Below are 23,317 nucleotides of genomic sequence, written 5' to 3'. Positions count from 1 at the left end.
GAGGCGCTGGGGGTAAGGGGGCCAAATGGTGCAGGAAGATGTGGGGAGGGGTGGGGCCTTGGGGGGGAAGGGGTGGAGTGGGTGGAGAGTTTGGGGTCAAATGCCCCTGGGAAAATGAGGAAGCCAGCACCTCTACCCCCATGTATGCATACAAATGGGTAATGCCTTAGTTAGATTTGTGTAGTGTGCAAGTTTAACAAGTTAGGCCAAAATAGCACTGAGGCAGGCTCTGCAGCTTCTTTTAAAATGGCACCTGTGACAGGTTATCCCCCCCCCCCCCCCCCGGGTGCCACCTGATATACTGGGATTCCATTGAGTCCACCCATTCCACCAGCCTGGACTCCCTCAGCTTGTCCTGCTTTGCCAGGCCCTCAGGCCTCCTCTAGCACACACAGAGGTAGGGACACACCCACCTGCAAAGGCATACAGACACTGAGATCAACTCTGTGTGGGAAGACTCCGCTCGGGGATTGCCCAGCACTCAAGTACACCCCCCCAGGAGAGTAAACCCAGAATTGTATTGTCTTGCACTGCACAGAAATCTATATAGCATAAGCTCATGAAATCCATCCCCTCCCCCAATGTAGAGGAAGATATGCATAGCTTTTTGGCCCCTCCAGTTATGACTTACACAAACTGGTTTTAGAATAAACAAAAAAACAAGTTTATTAACTACAGAGGATAGATTTTAAGTGATTATAAGGAATAGCAAACAGAACAGCAGATCACTGAGCAAACAAAACACGCAAACTAAGCTAAATACACTAAATTAACTGGTTAATAGTAGTAAATTCTCTCGCTAAATATTGTTTTATGCAGGTTGCAGAGTTTCTTGAAGGTAAACTGCACTGCTTGCAGCTTAAATCTCCGAGTATTCGTTTCACAGGCTAGACCTTTCTCGCCTTGGCTCAGCCCCCCCACCACCCCGCTGTGCCCTGCAGTAGCTTGGTTCCTTTGTTTCTTCAGGTGTTTTCAGCACTCTTCCTTCTTGGGCAGGGAGGCAGTGGAAAAGAACCAAGATTAACTCACTCCCAAGCCTTAAATAGGATTTGCATATGGCGGGAATCCTTTGTTTCCCAGTTTGAACCCCACCCTCTCCTACTGGAAAAATACCAGCCGTTCAAGATGGTGTCCAGTACCAGGTGACGTGATCACAGGACCCTGTAGTGTCAAAGCAGCATCCCAGGAAACTTCTCAGGAAGGAGGGAGATTAGTATCTTAGAAGTCCAGTTGTCCTTCCTAATGGCCCATCCAGGCTGATTGCCTACTGTCTGGTGGGCGTTCCCCACGTGCAAGCATTTTTGTAATTGATACATAGTCCATATTCCTAACTTCGGATACAGAAATGATACATGCATATGTAACACCGACAGACCCTGGTCGTAGGCGGGTGGGATTGAACCGGAGACCTCTGGAGCTTCGTGCATGAGCCTCTACTGTATGAGCTAAAAGCCGACTGGCTGTTAGCTCAGGCTGTAGCGCATACTCATTTTATCTCTCTCTCTCTTTAAGTGGTCTCAGTGCCACTAGATGGGACATAACACCACACCCAGAAGTTGTGTGGGTTACACATACAAATAGGATAATCACATTCAGTAAATCATAACCTTTCCAGTGATATCTCACATGACCCGTCTTGCATAAAACATATCTTAGTTATGCCATATTCATATAACAATATTTCTATGAAGAATATGGGGTGTAATGTCACAGTACCATTATTTCTCATTCAGTGAGGCACCACTTGTTTTAGATCCAAATACGTCCAGTATTAAATGTCTCCAAATAAGTCTAAGGTTTCGTCAAACCTTAGATCCAGGAGTTTTTCAGTTATATGAGAAATTCCACTATCATAGCAATACAGATGTAGATATAAGTAAGTTTCTAGCTCTCCTGGTAGTAGATGAAAGCTTCAAGATGTGATCCAATTGCTCCATAAAGACTCAGAAACCAGAAGAAAATTAAAAAGAACATTAAAAAAATGTGTTTTTTTTTTTTTTTTTTTTTTTGCAATTACATGATATTTTGTGGCCTGACTCATGATTTTTGAACTCTTGGGGTTGGTAAAACTGTACCACTTTCTCAGATGCCCTTTTGCTATTTCTTGGTGTTTTAACTATGCATTTGCAGCATAAACCTCATATCAGTTCATGCATTCTTCTGCATTTCTTGTTGTGTCCCTCATTTGGAATTTGTAAACATCTGTACCTGTTTTTCATATTTGAACTTTGAAAGTTGAAAGCCATTGTCTGTTGGGCAAATACCATTTTAAAAAAACACGCATAAATATATATTTGCACAATTCAAGCTATACATTAGATTAATAAGGTGTTTTGGGGAATTGTCTACATCTGTTTTTACTGGAGTGGGCTGTTAGAGTTCAAGCTTTCAGGACACATTTTTTCTATTTTCTTTTTAAATCAAAAGAGCGAAGGAAATTGAATTAAAAACTAAGATAAAATGTCATTAAGGATCTGGCTGCAACTGATGAAACTTGGTAAATCGATATGGCTAGGATCAAACTCTGTTCCTCAACCCTGTTTGGTCTAGGTATTGCAGCTCGTCCAGATTATAAAATCGACTGTTCTTTGGTACCCTTTGCAATACAGATTTTAAATTATTGGCTTGATTTTTCAGCGGTTCTGAGTGCCCTCAACTTTAATTGAAGTCAAAGGGAGCCTGGGGGCCTTAGAATCTCTGAAAAATCAGGCTACAAACCTTGTTTTTTTGGGTAAATAAATCACCTCATATGGGCAGCAGGGATTTTCCTGTTGGGTTGACTCAGCACATGGAGATCAAAGACTGACATTTCACTTCCCTCTGCTTAGGGGACTGGTTCTGTGCAAGATAAAATTTGGTGGTTCTTTGAGTGCTTGTTCATGTCCATTCCAATCAGGTGTGTGCGCGCTGTGTGCATGCCATCCGGAAGATTTTCCCTTAGCAGCATCTGTAGGGTCTGCCTGGGTGCCCCCTGGAGTTGTGCCTTCATGGCGCCCAATATAGCGCCCTGCTGATCCCCCCCCCCATCCCCTCAGTTACTTCTTACCATCAGTGACAGCTAGCTGGAACATCGCTTGCTCTTGCTTGCAAGCACTTTGGCAGTGTCCTCTGTAGTTAATTGTACAGTAGTGTAAATAGTTAGAAATAGTTTTTGTTTGTTTGGGGGGTTCCCCCCACATCCCCAACAACATCTTCCCTGCCTCCAGGGTATGCCTGGGTCTCCAAGGTTTAAACTCTGTGAGGACTGTGGCAAGTTTATGCCCAAGAGTGACCCACACTCTTCTTGTCTGTGGTGCCTTGGGGAGAGCCACCAAAAGGACAAGTGCAGGATCTGCAAGGGGTTTCGACCTAAGACCCTCAAAGACGGGGAGCAGAGACTTAAGATCCTGCTGATGGAAGCGGCACTACGGCCACATTCCGACCCTGGCACCGCAGAACCCGCACCAAGTACTTAATCTTTGGTTTGCAGTGCTCTGGCACCGATGGTGTGCGAGCTGGTGCTGAACAAGATCGTAAGGCCCCTCGGCACCGCCACGCCTCCGGCCATAAAAAGCCGTCTTCTGTGCGGCACCACCGTCAGTCCCCGGTGTCACTAAAGAAGAAAAGGCCGGATTGGGGTCAGTCCCCCCGCCGCTAAAGTCCAAGGGACCTGTGGTATCCACGATCACTTCGAGCCAGGCTACCTCATCCCTACAGCCCTCTAGGGTTTCGTTAACTCCTGCCCCGGCTGGGGTTCAGTTGAGTCCGAACTGCCCACAATCCCCGGAACGCCAAGGTGACCACCTCCAGCTCCCATCTACACTGGCGGCATTTGAGGTGGCTAAGGACCGTATGTGCCTCCCAGTGCCATCCTCCCCGCAGAGGAGGGACAAGTTGGTGGTGACTGAGTGGCCCCACTTTCAGTCAAGGGGCAAACCAGCACTGATGGCTCACCAGTCCACCTCCCCGGCACACCTCTCTCTGGCACGGCCCATCCATGCAGGGGAGCCACACCAATCCCCGGCCTCTCGGCACTGCTCTCCGGCAGCCCAGGGCACCACTTCTCCATGGTGGTCCTGCTTGGAGACCTTGGAGGCGGACTCGTATCATTCCAGTAGGACCAGGAGCAGGAGGTCCAGATCCTGCCATAGCCATCAGCCATACGTGGCACCGTGGCCTCCGCAGTGGCAGCCTTCATCACAGTGGCCCTTTTGGACACCTTGGGCATATCACCAGAGCCAGGGACAGGTCCAGGGCCAAGGTCCAAGTCGACGTCTGTGTCCTCGTCGTCCTTGGCTCCCCCGCAGGCAATGCCGGCATCACTAGCAGCAGCACCACTGACCAAAATACCAATACTGCTGTTACGCCCCACAGCTCCGGCATTGACCCTCCCATCAGCAACACCGCCGATGGCTTCGGCTTCAACTCCACTGGCGTCGATGAGATCGGCACCGCCGGATCTAGCATTTTCAGCACCAGCCTCGGCACCGATATTTCCAACTCCAGCGGCCCAGGCACCACACACCACGGAATACCACGTGCCATGAGACCCACAGGGCGCTGAAGTCAGTGAGCAAGGTCCGCTGCTCGGCCTCTCTTTCTCATCCTCCCCAGATGAAGCAGTCGTGGGGTTGTCAACGGCCCCAGCTCTGGAGGATAACAGGGCACTCCAGCAGCTCTTATACCGTGCTGCCCAAAACCTGGACATACAGGCAGAGGAGGTGGTGGAGGAATCTGACCCAATTGTTGACATACTCGCATCCTCTGGTCCATTGCGGGTTGCCTTACCTTTGATAAAGATAATTGTTGAGACGACCAAAATCCTGTGGCAGACCCCTGCTTCTCTGGCCCCTTCGGCCAAGAGGAATGAAAGGCGGTACTTTGTCCCTTCTAAGGGATATGAACATTTATATACCCACCCACCCCCTGACTCACTGGTGGTTGATGCGGCCAATCAGCGGGAATGTCAGGGCTTCCAGGGCCCCTCCCCTAAGAACAAGGAGGCGAAAAGATTTGACCTGTTCTGCAGGAAGGTCTGTTCTATCGGTGTCCTACAGCTCCGCATTGCAAACCAGCAGGCCATCGTGAGCACACGCACACACGCGCACACGCACACACACACACACACACACACACCTGCTCTGTGATGGCCAAGTTTGCGGAGCTCCTGCCGCAGGACTCTCGTACTGAGTTCTCTGCATTAGTGGAGGAGGGAAAGCTGGTCTCCCGAGCTTCCCTACAGGTGGCATTGGACGCAGCAGAGGCAGCCTCAGGTACAGCAGCCACGGGGGTTGTAATGAGAAGGGGCTCCTGGTTGCAGGTCTCTGGTCTGCCCCACGAGGTCCAGTAAACGATCCAGGACCTCCCCTTTGAGGGTTTGGCCCTCTTCTCCGACAAAAGAGATAAGAGACTCCATAGTCTGAAGGACTCAAGGGCCACCCTAAGATCTTTGTGGCTCCATACACCAGCCACCCAGCGTAGGCGTTTCCAGTCACAGCCTCCCTCCAGGTTCTACCAACACCAGAACTGCCAGGACGCTTCTCGTAGGTGGAATAAGAGTGGTAGAAGGAGGCAGCACCTCTCCTCGGAGCAGAGCTCTGGCCCTAGACTCCCCTTTTGATGGTGTGGTCGAGGACGGCACACCAGTACCACAACTGGATCCATCCCTTCTTACCTTCTCGTCCCGTCTATCCCCTTTCTACCATGCTTGGTCCCGTCTCACCTCGGACCGCTGGGTGCTCCGCAAGGTAGAGAGGGGACACTCCATCCAATTCTGTGCCCTTCCACCCCCCTTCCCCATCCCTCTTCAGGGACCCCTCTCACAAACAACTTCTAATGCAGGAAGTGCACTCCCTCCTCTCAGTAGGGGCAGTGGAAGAGGTTCCTCAGGAGCAAAGAGGCAAGGGCTTCCAGTCCCAGTATTTCCTAATACCAAAAGCCAAGGGTGGCCTCAGACACATCCTGGACTTCCGGGAGCTCAACAAGTTTGTCAAGAAACTCAGGTTCTGCTTGGTCTCCTTGACCTCCATTATCCCCTCATTGGATCCAGGAGACTGGTACGCTGCCCTTGACTTGAAGGACACACATTTTCATATAGCAATAGTTCCACCTCACAGATGATACCTCATGTTTGTGGTAAACAACAGCCACTATCAGTTTTCCGTCCTGCACTGTGGCCTGTCAGCAGCACCTCATGTTTTCACCAAGTCCATGGCAGTCGTTGCAGCGTTTCTGTGCAAGTGGCAGATACAGGTTTTCCCGTACCTTGACGACTGGCTGATCAAAGGCTACTCCAGATCTCAAGTGGAGGAGCAGGTCAGCTTCATAAGAAGGACCTTCCTCAAACCAGGTCTCCTTCTCAACGAGGCCAAATCCACATTGTCCCTGGTGCAGAGGCTAGAGTTTATAGGCACAGTGCTGGACTCGACTCAAGCCAGGGCATACCTCCCGGAAGCCAGATTTAGGTCTCTGGGGGGACATCATATGGGGCCTCAGACAGTTCCCTACGACCACAGCAAGGAACTACCTGAAACTGCTGGAGCACATAGCCGTGTGTATCTATGTAGTACAGCATGCCAGACTCAGACTTCACTCACTCCAGCCATGGCTGGCTTTGGTTTATCGACTGGCTTGAGACGCTTTGGATGGCATCGTAACCCTGCCCCGCCCAATATTAGACTCCCTCCTGTGGTGGCTCGACCCACAGGTACTCTGTTCAGGAGTGCCCTTCGTCAGCCCCCAGCCATCCCTTTCATTAGTGACGGATGCCTCAGATCTGGGATGGGGAGCACATTTGGGAGACCTCAGGACACAAGGTCTCTGGTCTCAGGCGGACCTAGCTCAGCATATCAATGTCAGAGAGCTGAGAGCGGTGTGCCTGGCGTGCCAGGTTTCAGAGCTCAGATATCAGGCAGATGTGCATCAGTCCTTATGGACAACACCACTACAATGTTTTATATCAACAAACGGGAATGCACGCTCCTCTCCCATGTGCCAGGAAGCCCTTATGTTGTGGGACTTCTGTGTAGAGCACTCGATACACCTATAGGCATCATACCTCTCTGGGATACAGAACGAGCTGGCGGACAGTCTCAGCCGATTTTTTTTCACAGCCTCGAGTGGTCCCTCTGGCCGGACATAGTGAGCTCAATTTTCCATCTCTTGGGCTTTCCCCAAATAGACTTGTTCGCCACGTGCAGCAACAGGAAGTGTCAACTGTTTTGCTCCTTCATGAATCGCAGCCCGGGTTCTATCGCAGATGCTTTTTTTTTTTCATGGGGGGGGGGGGGGGCGTCTGCTTTACGTGTTCCCACCAGTTCCATTGGTCCACAAGGTGCTCCTCAAGATCCACAGGGACTGTGCCCTAGTCATATTGATAGCTCCGGCCTGGCCACACCAACACTGGTTCACATCGCTCCTGGAAATGTCTGTGGTGACTCCGGTCACCTTACCGCTTGTCCTGGACCTGATCACGCACTCAAGCCTAGAGTCGCACCACCTCACAGCATGGATGGTCCATGGCTAAATGCCACGGAACTGTCCTGTTCCGATCAAATCAGACAAGTTCTCCTTGGCAGTAAAAAGCCCTCCACAAGGGCAACGTACTTTGCCAAGTGGAAGAGGCTCTCTCTCTGGTTGGAGCAGCACCATAAGTCGCCGATGCTCGCCTCGGTGCCATTTATACGGGACTACCTCCTCCATCTTAAACAATAGGCTCTGTCTATGTTGTCAATAAGGGTCCACTTGGCCGCCATCTCTGCCTTCGATCCCGGCGCAGACGGCCACTCAGTCTTTGTGAACCCTATGGTCAGCCGATTTCTTAAAGGTCTTGACAGACTCTACCCGCAAACGTGACAGCCTGTCCCGGCTTGGGACCTTAATCTGGTCCTTTCCAGACTTACGGGTCCACTATTTGAGCCACTGACGACGTGCTCCCTGCTTTATCTCTCATACAAGGTGGTGTTTCTGGTGGCGATAACCTCAGCCAGGAGAGTGTCAGAGCTCAAAGCCCTAACATCAGAGCCCCCTTTACGGTATTCCATAAGGACAAGGTTCAGCTCAGGCCTGACCCAGCTTTTCTCCCAAAGGTTGTCTCCCAGTTTCACATCAACCAGGACATCTTCCTCCTAGTGTTCTGTCCTAAGCAGCATTCCTGCGGCAGGGAGAGAAGGCTTCACTCTTCGGATGTCTGTAGAGCGCTGGCCTTCTATATAGAGAGAACTAAGCCGTTCTGAAAGTCCGTCCAGTTATTCGTAGCGGTGGCAGACAGGATGAAATGTCTCCCCGTCTCATCCTAATGCATCTCATCGTGGATCACGTCATGCATTCAGGAGTGTTACACCCTGGTGAAGGTGCCCGCTCTGCCGATCACCGCACACTCCACCTGAGCTCAGGCCTCCTCAGCAGCATTCCTGGTGCAGGTCCTCACTCAGGAAATCTGCAGAGCAGCAACGTGGTCCTCGATACGCACTTTTACGACGCACTATGCGATCACATAACAGGCCAGAGACAATGTGGCCTTTGGACGAGCCTTGCTCCATCAGTGGATGACTCCGACCCCACCTCCTGAACTTTGGCTTGTGAGTCACCTGATTGGAATGGACATGAACAAGCACTCGAAGAAAAAACGGTTACTCACCTTCTCATAACTGTTGTTCTTCGAGATGTGTTGTTCTTGTCCATTCTAATACCCGTCCTCCTACCCCTCTGTTGGAGCAGCTGGCAAGAAGGAACTGAGGGGTCAGGGATCGGCAGGGCTCTATATGCGGTGCCCAAGCTGACTCTACGGATGCTGCTAAGGGAAAAATCTTCCAACTGGCGTGCACACACTTGATTGGAATGGACATGAACAACACATCTCAAAGAACAACTGTTACGAGAAGGTGAGTAACCTTTTTTTCCCCTTCTGATGGTTCTCTGAGTGGTAGGAGCTCTTCTGTTGGGTGAATGTTATGTTGGAGGGGCTTTTTCCTTCTCTGCTCTGTCCTCCAGTGGGTACCATGAATGTTGGTTTTAGCCTGTTTTCCATATGTAGGAATAAGCGTGATGTTGGAGTTTCATACTAGGAATTGAAGCCAAAATTGTGTAACCCTTATAATGAGATAATCAGATTAGCATATGACTTGGGTATGACACAGTGGAAGGGAACAAAGGGATGGACAAAAGTGACAATAAGAAGACCATAAGTTTGTGAAACATCAGCCGAGAGTCAAATGTGGAGCCTGTGTGTGCATGCATGTGTAACCATTATCATTAGGCAGTTCCCCATGAGTGTGGATCTTAAGAAGGGATCTGAAAGAACACCAGGTAATCATATTATTTTGGGAAAGGCATTCCATGCATAAGTTACAGTATGGGCACCTATGGGAGAAGCAGACAGGTCATAGAATCATAGAATATCAGGGTTGGAAGGGACCTCAGGAGGTCATCTAGTCAAACTCCCTGCTCAAAGCAGGACCAATCCCCAACTAAATCATCCCATCCAGGGCTTTGTCAAGCCTGACCTTAAAAATACCTAAGGAAGGAGATTCCACCACCTCCCTAGGTAACGCATTCCAGTGTTTCACCACCCTCCTAGTGAAAAAGTTTTTCCTAATATCCAACCTAAACCTCCCCCACTGCAACTTGACACCATTACTCCTTGTTCTGTCATCAGCTACCACTGAGAACAGTCTAGATCCATCCTCTTTGGAACCCCCTTTCAGGTAGTTGAAAGCAGCTATCAAATCCCCCCTCATTCTTCTCTTCCGCAGACTAAACAATCCCAGTTCCCTCAGCCTCTCCTCATAAGTCATGTGTTCCAGTCCCCTAATCATTTTTGTTGCCCTCTGCTGGACTCTTTCCAATTTTTCCACATTCTTCTTGTAGTGTGGGGCCCAAAACTAGACACAGTACTCCAGATGAGGCCTCACCAGTGTCGAATAGAGGGGAACGATCACGTCTCTCGATCTGCTGGCAATGCCCCTATGTATACATCCCAAAATGCCATTGGCCTTCTTGGCAACAAGGGCACACTGTTGACTCATATCCAGCTTCTCATCCACTGTAACCCCTAGGTCCTTTTCTGCAGAACTGCTGCCGAGCCATTCGGTCCCTAGTCTGTAGCGGGTTCTTCCATCCTAAGTGCAGAACTCTGCACTTGTCCTTGTTGAACCTCATCAGATTTCTTTTGGCCCAATCCTCTAATTTGTCTAGGTCCCTCTGTATCCTATCCCTACCCTCCAGGTATCTACCTCTCCTCCCAGTTTAGTGTCATCTGCAAACTTGCTGAGGGTGTAATCCACACCATCCTCCAGATCACTTATGAAGATATTGAATAAAACCGGACCGAGCCTTGGGGCACTCCGCTAGATACCGGCTGCCAACTAGACATGGAGCCAGTGATTGCTACCCGTTGAGCCCGACAGTCTAGCCAACTTTCTGTCCACCTTATAGTCCATTCATCCAGCCCATACTTCTTTAACTTGCTGGCAAGAATACTGTGGGAGGCCGTGTCAAAAGCTTTGCTAAAGTCAAGGAACAACACGTCCACCGCTTTCCCCTCATCCACAGAGCTAGTTATCTCGTCATAGAAGGCAATTAGATGAGTCAGGCATGACTTTCCCTTGGTGAATCCATGCTGACTGTTCCTGATCACTTTCCTCTCCTCTAAGTGCTTCAAAATTGATTCCTTGAGGACCTGCTCCATGATTTTTCCAGGGACTGAGGTGAGGCTGACTGGCCTGTAGTTCCCAGGATCCTCCTCCTTCCCTTTTTTAAAGATGGGCACTACCTTAGCCTTTTTCCAGTCTTCCGGGACTTCCCCGGATCGCCATGAGTTTTCAAAGATAATGGCCAATGGCTCTGCAATCACATCCGCCAACTCCTTTAGCACTCTCGGATGCAGCGCATCCGGCCCCATGGACTTGTGCACGTTCAGCTTTTCTAAATAGTCCCGAACCACTTCTTTCTCCACAGAGGGTTGGTCAGCTCCTCCCCATGCTGTGCTGCCCAGTGCAGTAGTCTGCGAGCTGACCTTGTTCGTGAAGACAGAGGCAAAAAAAGCATTGAGTACATTAGCTTTTTCCACATCCTCTGTCACTAGATTGCCTCCCTCATTCAGTAAGGGGCCCACACTTTCCTTGACTTTCTTCTTGTTGCTAACATACCTGAAGAAACCCTTCTTGTTACTTTTAACATCTCTTGCTAGCTGCAACTCCAGGAGTGATTTGGCCTTCCTGATTTCACTCCTGCATCCCCGAGCAATATTTTTATACTCTTCCCTGGTCATTTGTCCAATCTTCCACTTCTTGTAAGCTTCTTTTTTGTGTTCAAGATCAGCAAGGATTTCACTGTTAAGCCAAGCTGGTCGCCTGCCATATTTACTATTCTTTCTACACATCGGGATGGTTTGTCCCTGTAACCTCAATAAGGATTCTTCAAAATACAGCTAGCCCTCCTGGACTCCTTTCTCCCTATGTTATTCTCCCAGGGGATCCTGCCCATCAGTTCCCTGAGGGAGTCAGTCTGCTTTTCTGAAGTCCAGGGTCCGTATTCTGCTGCTTTCTGTTCTTCCTTGTGTCAGGATCCTGAAGTCGACCATCTCATGGTCACTGCCTCCCAGGTTCCCATCCACTTTTGCTTCCCCTACTAATTGATGGGAGGCCACCACTGTTGGCAGAGCAAAGGAAATGGGTGGTGACTTGATGAGATAAGAGAAGCACCTTGGAGGTAAGGACCAGAAGTTTGTTTGGTGTTAGAGAAGGGAGAGGAAGAGGAGGGTCTTGAAGAAGGCAGTGACATGATCAGATTGATTGATCTAGGACAGTGGTTCTCAAACTTTTGTACTGGTGACCCCTTTCACATAGCAAGCCTCTGAGTCTGACACCCCCCCCCTTGTAAATTAAAAACACTTTTAAAAATATATTTAACAGCATTATAAATGCTGGAGGCAAAGCGGGGTTTGGGGTGGAGGCTGACAGCTCACGACCCCCACATGTAATAACCTTGCTACCCCTGGGGGGGTCCCGACCCCCAGTTTGAGAACCCCTGATCTAGGAAGATTATTATGTCAGCAGCATTTTGAATGGATCTGAAAGGGTCAGGATTGCAGGACTAAAAAGAGGAGATGAGGGCCTGTATAGAAGTTTTGTCAGTCTGGACACAGACGAAAGGGTGAGTCATGGAGGTGTTAAGAGAAAAGCATCATGATTTGACTAAAATCTTATTGTGGGGGAGGGCAGAGTTAATGATGCCCAGATTAAAAGAGGAGAAAGGGAAATTTAGAAAGATAAAACTTCCAGTTATTTTATATAAAGAAAAAATCAAAATATTATAATACAATAATGCAATAAATTTTATATACATAAAATACAGCATATATTTTAATATGAAATTTAATTTTAAATATGATGGGGCCTCAATTAAGAGGCTTTATAGTGTGTGCCCTTTCAGTGCTATGGATTACTCAAAAATATGGGACATTATAAAGAAATTATCCTTCTGCAAGATGGTCTTGTGGCCTTAGAAGCTGACTTATAAATGCATATTTACTATTTAATAATGACTTTTAAAAATCTACTGATAATGCATTTATTAGTTATAAGTAATCTCCCATTTTATTTTCCCCAGATCTTTTAATATACTACTGTTTCAGGCTTTGCAGCTGTATTATTAATTTAAAAAAGCTTAAACATCACAAAAGATTAAAACATGATGTGATAAAAATGAACATCTAAATATGAGCAAGTTTGTACATCAGTGGTGGACACAAGGACTCTGGATGTGGATTCAGTTCCGGACTCTGTCACAGATTCCTATGTGATTTTTAGGGCCAGATTTAGAGGTATGTACAGTGTACTGTATGGATAGTGCCATGCGCAGAGAGATTCCATCCCAGTTGGGGAGGGGAAGAAGAGTTAAAAGTACTAGTAGCACTTTCTAGTTAAATTCTTAGGCCATCAATTTTAGATGTCATGAAAGGGTTTGCTGTAGGTGAAATATACAAGGAATCCATTTTAGGAGATGGGACAAGCACACTAGGTTCCTGAGAACTTTACACACACAGGCATAGGTGAAGGGGGAAAATATTGTTGGGGGAAGGTTGGACCAGGCTGGGAGAGACCTAGAGAGTGGGGTTCGAGGGCAAGCCCGCTCTGCACTCACCCCAGGCAGCGCTGATTCCTGTCTCATGGGGCTGGGTCCAGCTGTATCCGGGCCCAGTGCAAGGGGAGGATTGGAGACCGAGCCTGTCCCACACTTACCCTGGGGTAGTGGCTGCTCCTGTCCCTTGGAGGTTGCAGAGTGAGCTTGTCCAGGACTCATCCCAGGCAGCAGCAGCTCGTCTCCTGTCCTGTGGAGTTGGGCCTGGGGATTACAGATTGAACCTGCACTCACCCTGGCTCCTGGACCTGGTGCATTGGAGAGCTAGCTTGGGCAGCAGAAATTCCACATGTTCCCCAGTGCTGGTGTGGCCCTGGCTCCCCATTCTGACACACTGGCTCTAGTGGTTTCCTCCAGCTTCTTCCTAGTGACAATAGTGTCATGTTGCACATATCAGGGCATGCAGACCTGGACATGCATGGGGGCAGGGAGGAAGAGAGCCAGGCAGTTGGGGAGTTGATATGTAGTTTGATTTGGAGGGGCTCGGCCCCCTCTAGCCCTAGCCACCTGATACCTATACATACAGGGCAAGGTTACACAAACAGGATACATTAGTAACTTTAAAAATGTTTTCCTTCTCTTCTCCCAGTCCCCTAAAGTAAGGATTGGAATCTGAAGCAATCTCATAGTAGGATAAAAAGAGCCAAACTTGGCAAGACACCTTTGAGGACATGCTGTATAGGAGGTTAATACTTTCTGTTTGCTGTCAATCACACACCCAAAGTAATCTACTTTACATTTAAATATTGACATTTATGAACACTTACAACCTGTAAGGAACAGACAAAACATTTTCAAATTGCTACAGATCCTTCCCCCCAACTCTAAATCAAAGTAACAATTTCTCATTTAGATGAATTTTTAACATAAAACATTTATACTTACATGAGCTGAGAATATTTTTTTCCACACTGATTGCTTTCCTTTTAAATATTAATTACAGGAAAATAGGGAGGCACTTATTTATACATGTGGTATTTTCAGTAATTGGGCACCAGCCAAAAATGATGCCATAGCTGGCTCTTGGTCTATAACCATCCAACTATTTCAACATAACCCCCTCAGGCTTGCACCTGGACTGCAGTCCTTTTCAGAAACTTAATTTTATGAATGAGATCATAAAAATAGTATAATGTATGTATGTAGGTATATGTGTGTGTTTGTGAGTGTGTACTCAAACTCACTCTCAGCCATAGTGGTGTGGTATGATGGTTTTATTGGCATGAATTTGGGATGGTCACAGTTCAATGAGTGGTGCAGTCATAAGTTATTTATGCAAGTCATCATTAGTGATTTCTGATAAACTCTTATATCACATCATGCATTTTTATAAGCCCCCCACATGTTACAGTAACCGATTTTACAAATGTTTCAGTTCTTCTTCAAGTGCTTGCTCATGTCTATTCTACGTTAGGTGTGCACATGCTGCGTGCACTGTTGCCAGAAGTTTTTCCCTTAGCGATATCCGTTGGGCTGTCTCAGTTGCTCTCTGATATCAGGCGCTTATATGACAGTATAAGGGGCACTACCTGTCCCACACTCCCTGAATTCCTTCTTATTGCCCATGACGGTCACTGGAACAAATCCTCTTGCTTTGCCAAAGTGTTATTCAGTGGTTTCTCTTCAGCTTAGTTTATTAGTCTTAGTTTTAGTAGTAGTATAAATATTGTAAATAGTATTAGTGTAGATAGACCCTTTAACGTAGAAGGACTCCCTTTGCCCCTGGGGCTGGGCATGCCCTGGTCCCTGGGCTTCAAACCCTGCACCTCCTGCGGCAAGCCTGTGCCGGTGAGTGACCGACACTCCAGTTCTATGAAGTGTCTGGGAGAGGCTCATGTACAACAGTGTTGTGATATCTGTTGGGACTTCAAGCCTCGTACAAAGAAAGACAGGGAGGTTAGATGAAGGGCTATCTTAATGTAAGCCACACTTAGCTTGGCGTCAGAGCCAAGCTGATTGAATCTGGCACTGAGCACTTCAGCTTCGGTGCGAAGTGCCCTTCCGGCACCGTTGGTTTTTCGGTGCCATTCTCCATCTCCGATACCGAGAAAAAAAGATAAGAAGAAATGGTCCAAGTGGCTGTTCTGGAACCTGTGGGGCTTTCCCCCAGTACCAGGACTGCCGTCCAACTGTTCCTATTCAGTTGTGTCCGACTTTGGCACCAAACCCATACTCTGGTACTGAGCTCAGTAACAACACGTAAGACATTGACCTGGATAACATCCCCCAGGCCCAAGAGGAGGAAGGCCCCCCACCGGTTCAGGCCTCTTCCTTCTCCTCCCCAGATGAAGCTGTCTTGGGACCGAGCAGCTTGGTGCCCCAGGATGACTTTAGAGTCCATCAGCATCTTCTAAAAAGGGTGGCTGTTAACCTGGGGCTGGAGGTGGAGGTACTAAAGGAGTCATCACATAGCCTCATTGACATTTTGGCCACAGCAGCCCCATCCAAGGTTGCCCTACCTGTCAACAAGGCTGTTCTAGGTCCGGTCAGGTTTCTGTGGCAGATTCCATCTTCTCTCCCTCCCATGGAACCTTTGAAGGTGCACCTGAGGGTACTATATCAGTTCCCACATAAGATCCTGCCCCCCTTTTTGTTTTCTGACAGACTCTCCTACTTCAGCCCAGCAGGATTCCTCATCACCTCAGACTGCTGAGTGCTGTGTGCGGTGGTGGACGATTACACCCTTCAGTTTTCTTCCACCCCTCCCTCTCGCCATCCCATACCCATGCCTGTTCTGGGACCCTTCTTACAAGCAACTTTTAGCCCAAGAGGTTCAAGCCCTCCTGCGGATAGGGGCTGTGGAAGAGGTGCCTCAGAACTTGAGAGGGAAAGGGTTTTACTCCCAATATTTCCTAATCCTGAAGGCCAGAGTTGGTCTTGGACCCATCCTAGGCCTGTGTTGTCTCAGCGGTTATCACAAGAAACTGAGGTTTCACATGGTCTCTCTGGCCTTCATCATTCCCTCCCTGGATCCAGGAGACTGGTACACCACCCTCAACTTCAAAGACACCTATTTCCACATTTCCATCTTTGGAGGCCGCAGAAGTTTCCTCAGGATTATCATAAACCAGACCCATTATCAGTTCACCATCTTTCCCTTTGGCCTGTCTGCAGCCCCTCGGCTTTTTATGGTATGCATGGCGGTAATAGGAGACAAGGCGTTCAGGTCTACACATAACTGGATGACTGGTTGATCAAGGTTCCGCTCAGAGGCTCAAGTGAAGAACAGCATAAGCCTAGTCCAAACCACCTTCCAAGCACTGGGCCTATTAATAAACGAGCAGAATCAACTCTTGTTCGAGAACAGAGTTTATCAGGGCAATGCTAGACTCAAACCAGGCCAGACCTTCTTTTCAGAGGCTCAATTCCAAACAATGTTAGATCTGATATCCAGGGTCAAGGTCCCCCCTGTCATGACAGCCTGGTTTTGCCTCAAACTTTTGGGTCACGTGGCCATGTGCGTTTACGTGGTACGGCATGCAAGATTGCGCCTCAGACCCTTGCAGACTTGGTTGGCCTTAGTGCTTAGGATTCCCGCCCTGGTCCTCGCTTCCTTCAACTTGTGGAGGGACCCCTGTCAGTAACTGAGTGTTCCCTTTTTAACCCCCCAGCCTTCAGTATCTTCAATTTCGGATGCATCAGATCTGCGTTCGATCACCTCGGGGCCTGTGGTCCCAGGAAGAGCTTTTCTTACCCATAAATGTCAGAGAGCTCGGGTCTCGGAAATCAGGGCCCTTATATCAGAACCACTGTATGTGGTGTTCTTTAAGGACAAGGTTCAACTGCACCCACCTGGTGTTCTTTCCAAAGGTGATCTAGCAGTTCCATAGTAACCAGGCTATTTTCCTGCCAGTTTTCCTCCCGAAACCACACAGGAATTCATAGGAGTCCTTTGGACATTAGACAGTCCCATGCCCTCTACATTGAGAGGATCAAGCTGTTCCATAATACATGCAACTGTTTGTGGCAATAGCAGATAGGGTGAAAGGCCTATCAGTTTCAGCCCAGAGAATCTCATCCTGGAGAGTCTCCTGTTTTCATGCATGTTACGAGTAGGCGGGCATCCCTCCTTCTGCCATCTTGATCACTTATTTTATGAGAGCTCAGGCCTCTTCAGCAGCGTTTGTGGCCCAGATCCCAATCCAAGACATCTGCAGGGCTGCAACCTGGTCGTCGGTGTTCCAGTCCTCATGTCCATGAATTCTGAGCCCACCTCCTTTGGTACCAGGGCTCAAAATCCATAAGGCAAGAACCCAACTTTGATTACTTTTTAAAATCTATTTATTTTTAAGCCAAACTCACTATTTCGGGGGACCTGACTCATGATTTTTGAACACCTACGGATGGCAATATTGCAGGAGTGCAAGGTGATTATAACCTAAAATTCTTGCTCCATCTAAAGGGCAGTAGCTGGCTGTCACTGTATGAAAATAAAGTATCCTTTTTATGACATTGCACCCACTAATCTGTCACCCCCCAGACTCCATTCTCTCATCCAAAGCCACAAGCAGCCTGAAAAGGCTCTTTTACAAGAATAATCAAACTGCACAGAAGTGTTTCCTCCTTCCCCATCAATATTGCACCTGCCTAAGTCCGAGGAAATGTTCAGTCTTAGGCAAAAAACAGATTTTTCTAGACATGAAAACATCACAGCTTTAAGGTTTGATATTTCCTGTTACTGCAGGGCTAGAAAGAGAAGTGTCATACTACTGGAAAAAGAGGATTCCGACCTTCCCAATGGGATCCAGAACTTACTTCTAGAAAAGCTATCCTATGTCATTTTAGAGCTTTTCATGGCTTCCTCTGAGACTTGTGTGGTTAGCCTCTTGGTAACTAAGGTATTTGGATTTATAGGCAGATGGATATGAAAAATAAACCCAAGATTTTTAAAAAAACAAAACCAAAAAAAAATGGATACAAACCTTTCCATAACCGTTGTTCTTTGAGAAGTGTTGCTCATGTCCATTCTACGTTAGGTGTGCACGTGCTACGTGCACCATTACTGGAAATTTTTCCCTCAGTGGTATCTGCTGGACCAGCTCCAGCTCCCTTTGGTGCTGTGCGCTGTTGGCCCCACACCCTCTCAGTCCCTTCTTGCTGGATAACTCTGACTGAGGGACAGGACAGTGGGTCGTGGAATGGACATGAGCAACACTTCTCAAAGAACAGTTATGGAAAGTTAATAACCATTTTTTCTTTTTCGAGTGCTAGCTCATGTCCATTCCACATGTCGCTTCTCAGTGAGTTAACATTTATAGTAATCTTAAACATAATTATATATTTGAAAACATAAAGCATCACGGTACCTGTTCTGGCTAGCTGACTTCTAGGTGCCTGCAAAACCTGCCAGTGTGTATTATTTTGTCTGACAAAATGTAACTTTCTGTGACCTTCTTTTCTTGAAATGGTTAAACTTTTTTCTATTTTTTGTAGGAGGGTGGGAGACAGACAGAGGGGAGTTATAACAAAGGACCAAGACAAGTTCTTTACTCAATACCAGTATCTGTTATTTCGAGCACAGCCTTAGAAGGTGACTTACAAACCCAATTTATGATTTAATAATGACTTTTAAAAATATAACTAGTAAATCCATTATCAGAAGAAGTAATCTCACATTTTATTTTCCCTGAAGCTTTTAATATACCATTGTTTCAGGCTTTGCAGCTGTATTATTAATTTTAAAAAAAGCTTAAACAGCACTAAAGATTAAAAAATGATGTGATAAAAATGAACATCTAAACTTGAGCCAGTTTGTGCATCAGTGGCAGGCAATTAAAATCAGCAGCTTGTATTTCATATTTTTACTTAACCATATGGTAAATATGATTATATGATATAGTACAAGAGACAGAGATTCTCTTATTGGATCTCTTTCTATCCAAGAGTTCAGACTTCTTTGTGAAGCAGACTGTTAAAAGCATCTAATACCACAGTTATACATCTGTTTTGCATTTCAAAACAAGCTCTTTTACACTAAGTCCCCTATATTATTCCCCTATCATCAGATTCAATTCTTCTACTTTAGTAAAGAGACTGGAATATAAAGGGCTGCTAATGAAATGTATAAGTTACAAAAATAGTTTCAGTACTAGACTAATTAATCCTGGTGGTTATGCAGATCCACAACTTCTTTTATTCGATTAAAGAGCCATCATGTAAGCAGCTCATATGAGGCCAAAGCTCTGCAAAGTGAAGACTGGAAGGGAGGGTGTCTCATCAGCCTAGGAGAAAAGCTACAATCATCAAAGACACGTGCAGATGCATTTGAAAGGGAAATTATTTTAAAAGATGGTGGATCGCTCTAACTCTGAGCCCTGGTCTACACTAGGACTTCAGGTCGAATTTAGCAGCATTAAATCGATGTAAACCTGCACCCGTCCACACGATGAAGCCCTTTATTTCGACTTAAAGGGCTCTTAAAATCGATTTCCTTACTCCACCCCTGACAAGTGGATTAGCGCTTAAATCGGCCTTGCTGGGTCGAATTTGGGGTACTGTGGACACAATTCGACGGTATTGGCCTCCGGGAGCTATCCCAGAGTGCTCCATTTTGACCGCTCTGGACAGCACTCTCAACTCAGATGCACTGGCCAGGTAGACAGGAAAAGAACCGCGAACTTTTGAATCTCATTTCCTGTTTGGCCAGCGTGGCAAGCTGCAGGTGACCATGCAGAGCTCATCAGCAGAGGTGACCATGATGGAGTCTCAGAATCGCAAAAGAGCTCCAGCATGGACCGAACTGGAGGTACGGGATCTGATCGCTGTATGGGGAGAGGAATCCGTGCTATCAGAACTCCGTTCCAGTTTTCGAAATGCCAAAACCTTTGTCAAAATCTCCCAGGGCATGAAGGACAGAGGCCATAACAGGGACCCGAAACAGTGCCGCATGAAACTGAAGGAGCTGAGGCAAGCCTACCAGAAAACCAGAGAGGCGAACGGCCGCTCCGGGGTCAGAGCCCCAAACATGGTGCTTCTAATGATGAGCTGCATGCCATTTTAGAGGGTTCAGCCACTACTACCCCAGCCGTGTTGTTTGACTCCTTCAATGGAGATGGAGGCAATACGGAAGCAGGTTTTGGGGACGAAGAAGATGATGATGATGATGATGATGAGATTGTAGATAGCTCACAACAAGCAAGCGGAGAAACCGGTTTTCCCGACAGCCAGGAACTGTTTCTCACCCTGGACCTGGAGCCAGTACCCCCCGAACCCACCCAAGGCTGCCTCCTGGACCCAGCAGGCGGAGAAGGGACCTCCGGTGAGTGTACCTTTTTAAATACTATACATGGTTTAAAAGCAAGCATGTGAAAGGATTACTTTGCCCTGGCATTCGCGGCTCTCCTGGATATACTCCCAAAGCCTTTGCAAAAGGTTTCTGGGGAGGGCAGACTTATTGCGTCCTTCATGGTAGGACACTTTACCACTCCAGGCCAGTAACACGTACTCGGGAATCATTGTACAACAAAGCATTGCAGTGTATGTTTGCTGGCGTTCAAACAACATCCGTTCTTTGTCTCTCTGTGTTATCCTCAGGAGAATGAGATATAATTCATGGTCACCTGGTTGAAATAGGGTGCTTTTCTTCAGGGGACACTCAGAGGAGCCCATTCCTGCTGGGCTGTTTGCCTGCGGCTGAACAGAAATGTTCCCTGCTGTTAGCCACAGGGAGGGGGGAGGGTTGAGGGGGTAGCCACGCGGTGGGGGGAGGCAAAATGCGACCTTGTAACGAAAGCACATGTGCTATGTATGTAATGTTAACAGCAAGGTTTACCCTGAAAGAGTGTAGCCAGTGTTTTATAAAATGTGTCTTTTTAAATACCGCTGTCCCTTTTTTTTTCTCCACCAGCTGCATGTGTTTCAATGATCACAGGATCTTCTCCTCCTTCCCAGAGGCTAATGAAGATTAGAAAGAAAAAAAAACGCACTCGAGATGAAATGTTCTCCGAGCTCATGCTGTCCTCCCACACTGACAGAGCACAGACGAATGCGTGGAGGCAAATAATGTCAGACTGCAGGAAAGCACAAAACGACCGGGAGGAGAGGTGGCGGGCTGAAGAGAGTAAGTGGTGGGCTGAAGAGAGTAAGTGGCGGGCTGAAGCTCGAATGTGGTGGCAGCGTGATGAGAGGAGGCAGGATTCAATGCTGAGGCTGCTGGAGGACCAAACCAGTATGCTCCAGTGTATGGTTGAGCTGCAGCAAAGGCAGCTGGAGCACAGACTGCCACTACAGCCCCTGTGTAACCAACCGCCCTCCTCCCCAAGTTCCATAGCCTCCACACCCAGACGCCGAAGAACGCGGTGGGGGGGCCTCCGGCCAACCAGCCACTCCACCACAGAGGATTGCCCAAAAAAAAGAAGGCTGTCATTCAATAAATTTTAAAGTTGTAAACTTTTAAAGTGTTGTGTGGCATTTTCCTTCTCTCCTCCACCACCCCTCCTGGGCTACCTTGGTAGTCATCCCCCTATTTGTGTGATGAATGAATAAAGAATGCATGAATGTGAAGCAACAATGACTTTATTGCCTCTGCAAGCGGTGATCGAAGGGAGGAGGAGAGGGTGGTTAGCTTACAGGGAAGTAGAGTGAACCAAGGGGCGGGGGGTTTCATCAAGGAAAAACAAACAGAACTTTCACACCGTAGCCTGGCCAGTCATGAAACTGGTTTTCAAAGCTTCTCTGATGCGTACCGCGGCCTCCTGTGCTCTTCTAACCGCCCTGGTGTCTGGCTGCGCGTAACCAGCAGCCAGGCGATTTGCCTCAACCTCCCATCCCGCCATAAACGTCTCCCCCTTACTCTCACAGATATTGTGGAGCACACAGCAAGCAGTAATAACAATGGGAATATTGGTTTCGCTGAGGTCTAAGCGAGTCAGTAAACTGCGCCAGTGCGCCTTTAAACGTCCAAATGCACATTCTACCACCATTCTGCACTTGCTCAGCCTGTAGTTGAAGAGCTCCTGACTACTGTCCAGGCTGCCTGTGTACGGCTTCATGAGCCATGGCATTAAGGGGTAGGCTGGGTCCCCAAGGATACATATAGGCATTTCAACATCCCCAACAGTTATTTTCTGGTCTGGGAATAAAGTCCCTTCTTGCAGCTTTTGAAACAGACCAGAGTTCCTGAAGATGCGAGCGTCATGTACCTTTCCCGGCCATCCCACGTTGATGTTGGTGAAGCGTCCCTTGTGATCCACCAGAGCTTGCAGCACTATTGAAAAGTACCCCTTGCGGTTTATGTACTCGCTGGCTTGGTGCTCCGGTGCCAAGATAGGGATATGGGTTCCGTCTATGGCCCCACCACAGTTAGGGAATCCCATTGCAGCAAAGCCATCCACTATGACCTGCACATTTCCCAGGGTCACTACCCTTGATATCAGCAGATCTTTGATTGCGTGGGCTACTTGCATCACAGCAGCCCCAACAGTAGATTTGCCCACTCCAAATTGATTCCCAACTGACCGGTAGCTGTCTGGTGTTGCAAGCTTCCACAGGGCTATCGCCACTCGCTTCTCAACTGTGAGGGCTGCTCTCATCTTGGTATTCATGCGCTTCAGGGCAGGGGAAAGCAAGTCACAAAGTTCCATGAAAGTGCCCTTACGCATGCGAAAGTTTCGCAGCCACTGGGAATCGTCCCAGACCTGCAACACTATGCGGTCCCACCAGTCTGTGCTTGTTTCCCGAGCCCAGAATCGGCGTTCCACAGCGTGAACCTGCTCCATTAGCACCATGATGCATGCATTGGCAGGGCCCATGCTTTCAGAGAAATCTGTGTCCATGTCCTGATCAGTCACGTGACCGCGCTGACATCGCCTCCTCGCCCGGTATCGCTTTGCCAGGTTCTGGTGCTGCATATACTGCTGGATAATGCGTGTGGTGTTTAATGTGCTCCTAATTGCCAAAGTGAGCTGAGCGGCCTCCATGCTTGCCTTGGTATGGCGTCCGCACAGAAAAAAGGCGCGGAACGATTGTCTGCCGTTGCTCTGACGGAGGGAGGGGCGACTGACAACATGGTTTACAGGGTTGGCTTCAGGGAGCTAAAATCAACAAAGGGGGTGGGTTTACATCAAGGAGTATTTCAGGCAGGACTTCACGGAGGGTTCCAATAAGAAATGGTGCACCTAAGTTATTGTTCTTATTGGAACAAGGAGGTTAGCCTGGCCTCTGATTGATACATGGCTAGATTTACCTCGCTGCACCTTCT

The 23,317-nt window shown here is 47.9% G+C and overlaps 1 protein-coding gene across 6 annotated transcripts in view; it reads left to right on the top strand.

The window, feature by feature from the left end:
- The window catches only part of ATG7 (autophagy related 7), a 250,065-nt gene that overhangs the window by 77,561 nt on the left and 149,187 nt on the right, over positions 1 to 23,317 (top strand). The window contains exon 17 of one of the 6 annotated variants that reach the window (XM_074958165.1): positions 20,966 to 21,454. The exons of the other annotated variants lie outside the window; for them this stretch is intronic. Coding sequence (XP_074814266.1) covers positions 20,966 to 20,983 — 18 coding nt within the window. The 3' untranslated portion in view covers positions 20,984 to 21,454. Of the gene's footprint in view, positions 1 to 20,965; positions 21,455 to 23,317 lie in introns of those variants that run through there. 6 annotated transcript variants of the gene reach the window in all.

The sequence above is a fragment of the Natator depressus genome, chromosome 7 (assembly GCF_965152275.1).
Source record: "Natator depressus isolate rNatDep1 chromosome 7, rNatDep2.hap1, whole genome shotgun sequence".
Lineage (NCBI taxonomy): Eukaryota > Metazoa > Chordata > Testudines > Cheloniidae > Natator > Natator depressus.
Note: the sequence above shows the minus strand (reverse complement) of the source record. Positions and strands in the feature narration are given on the sequence as shown.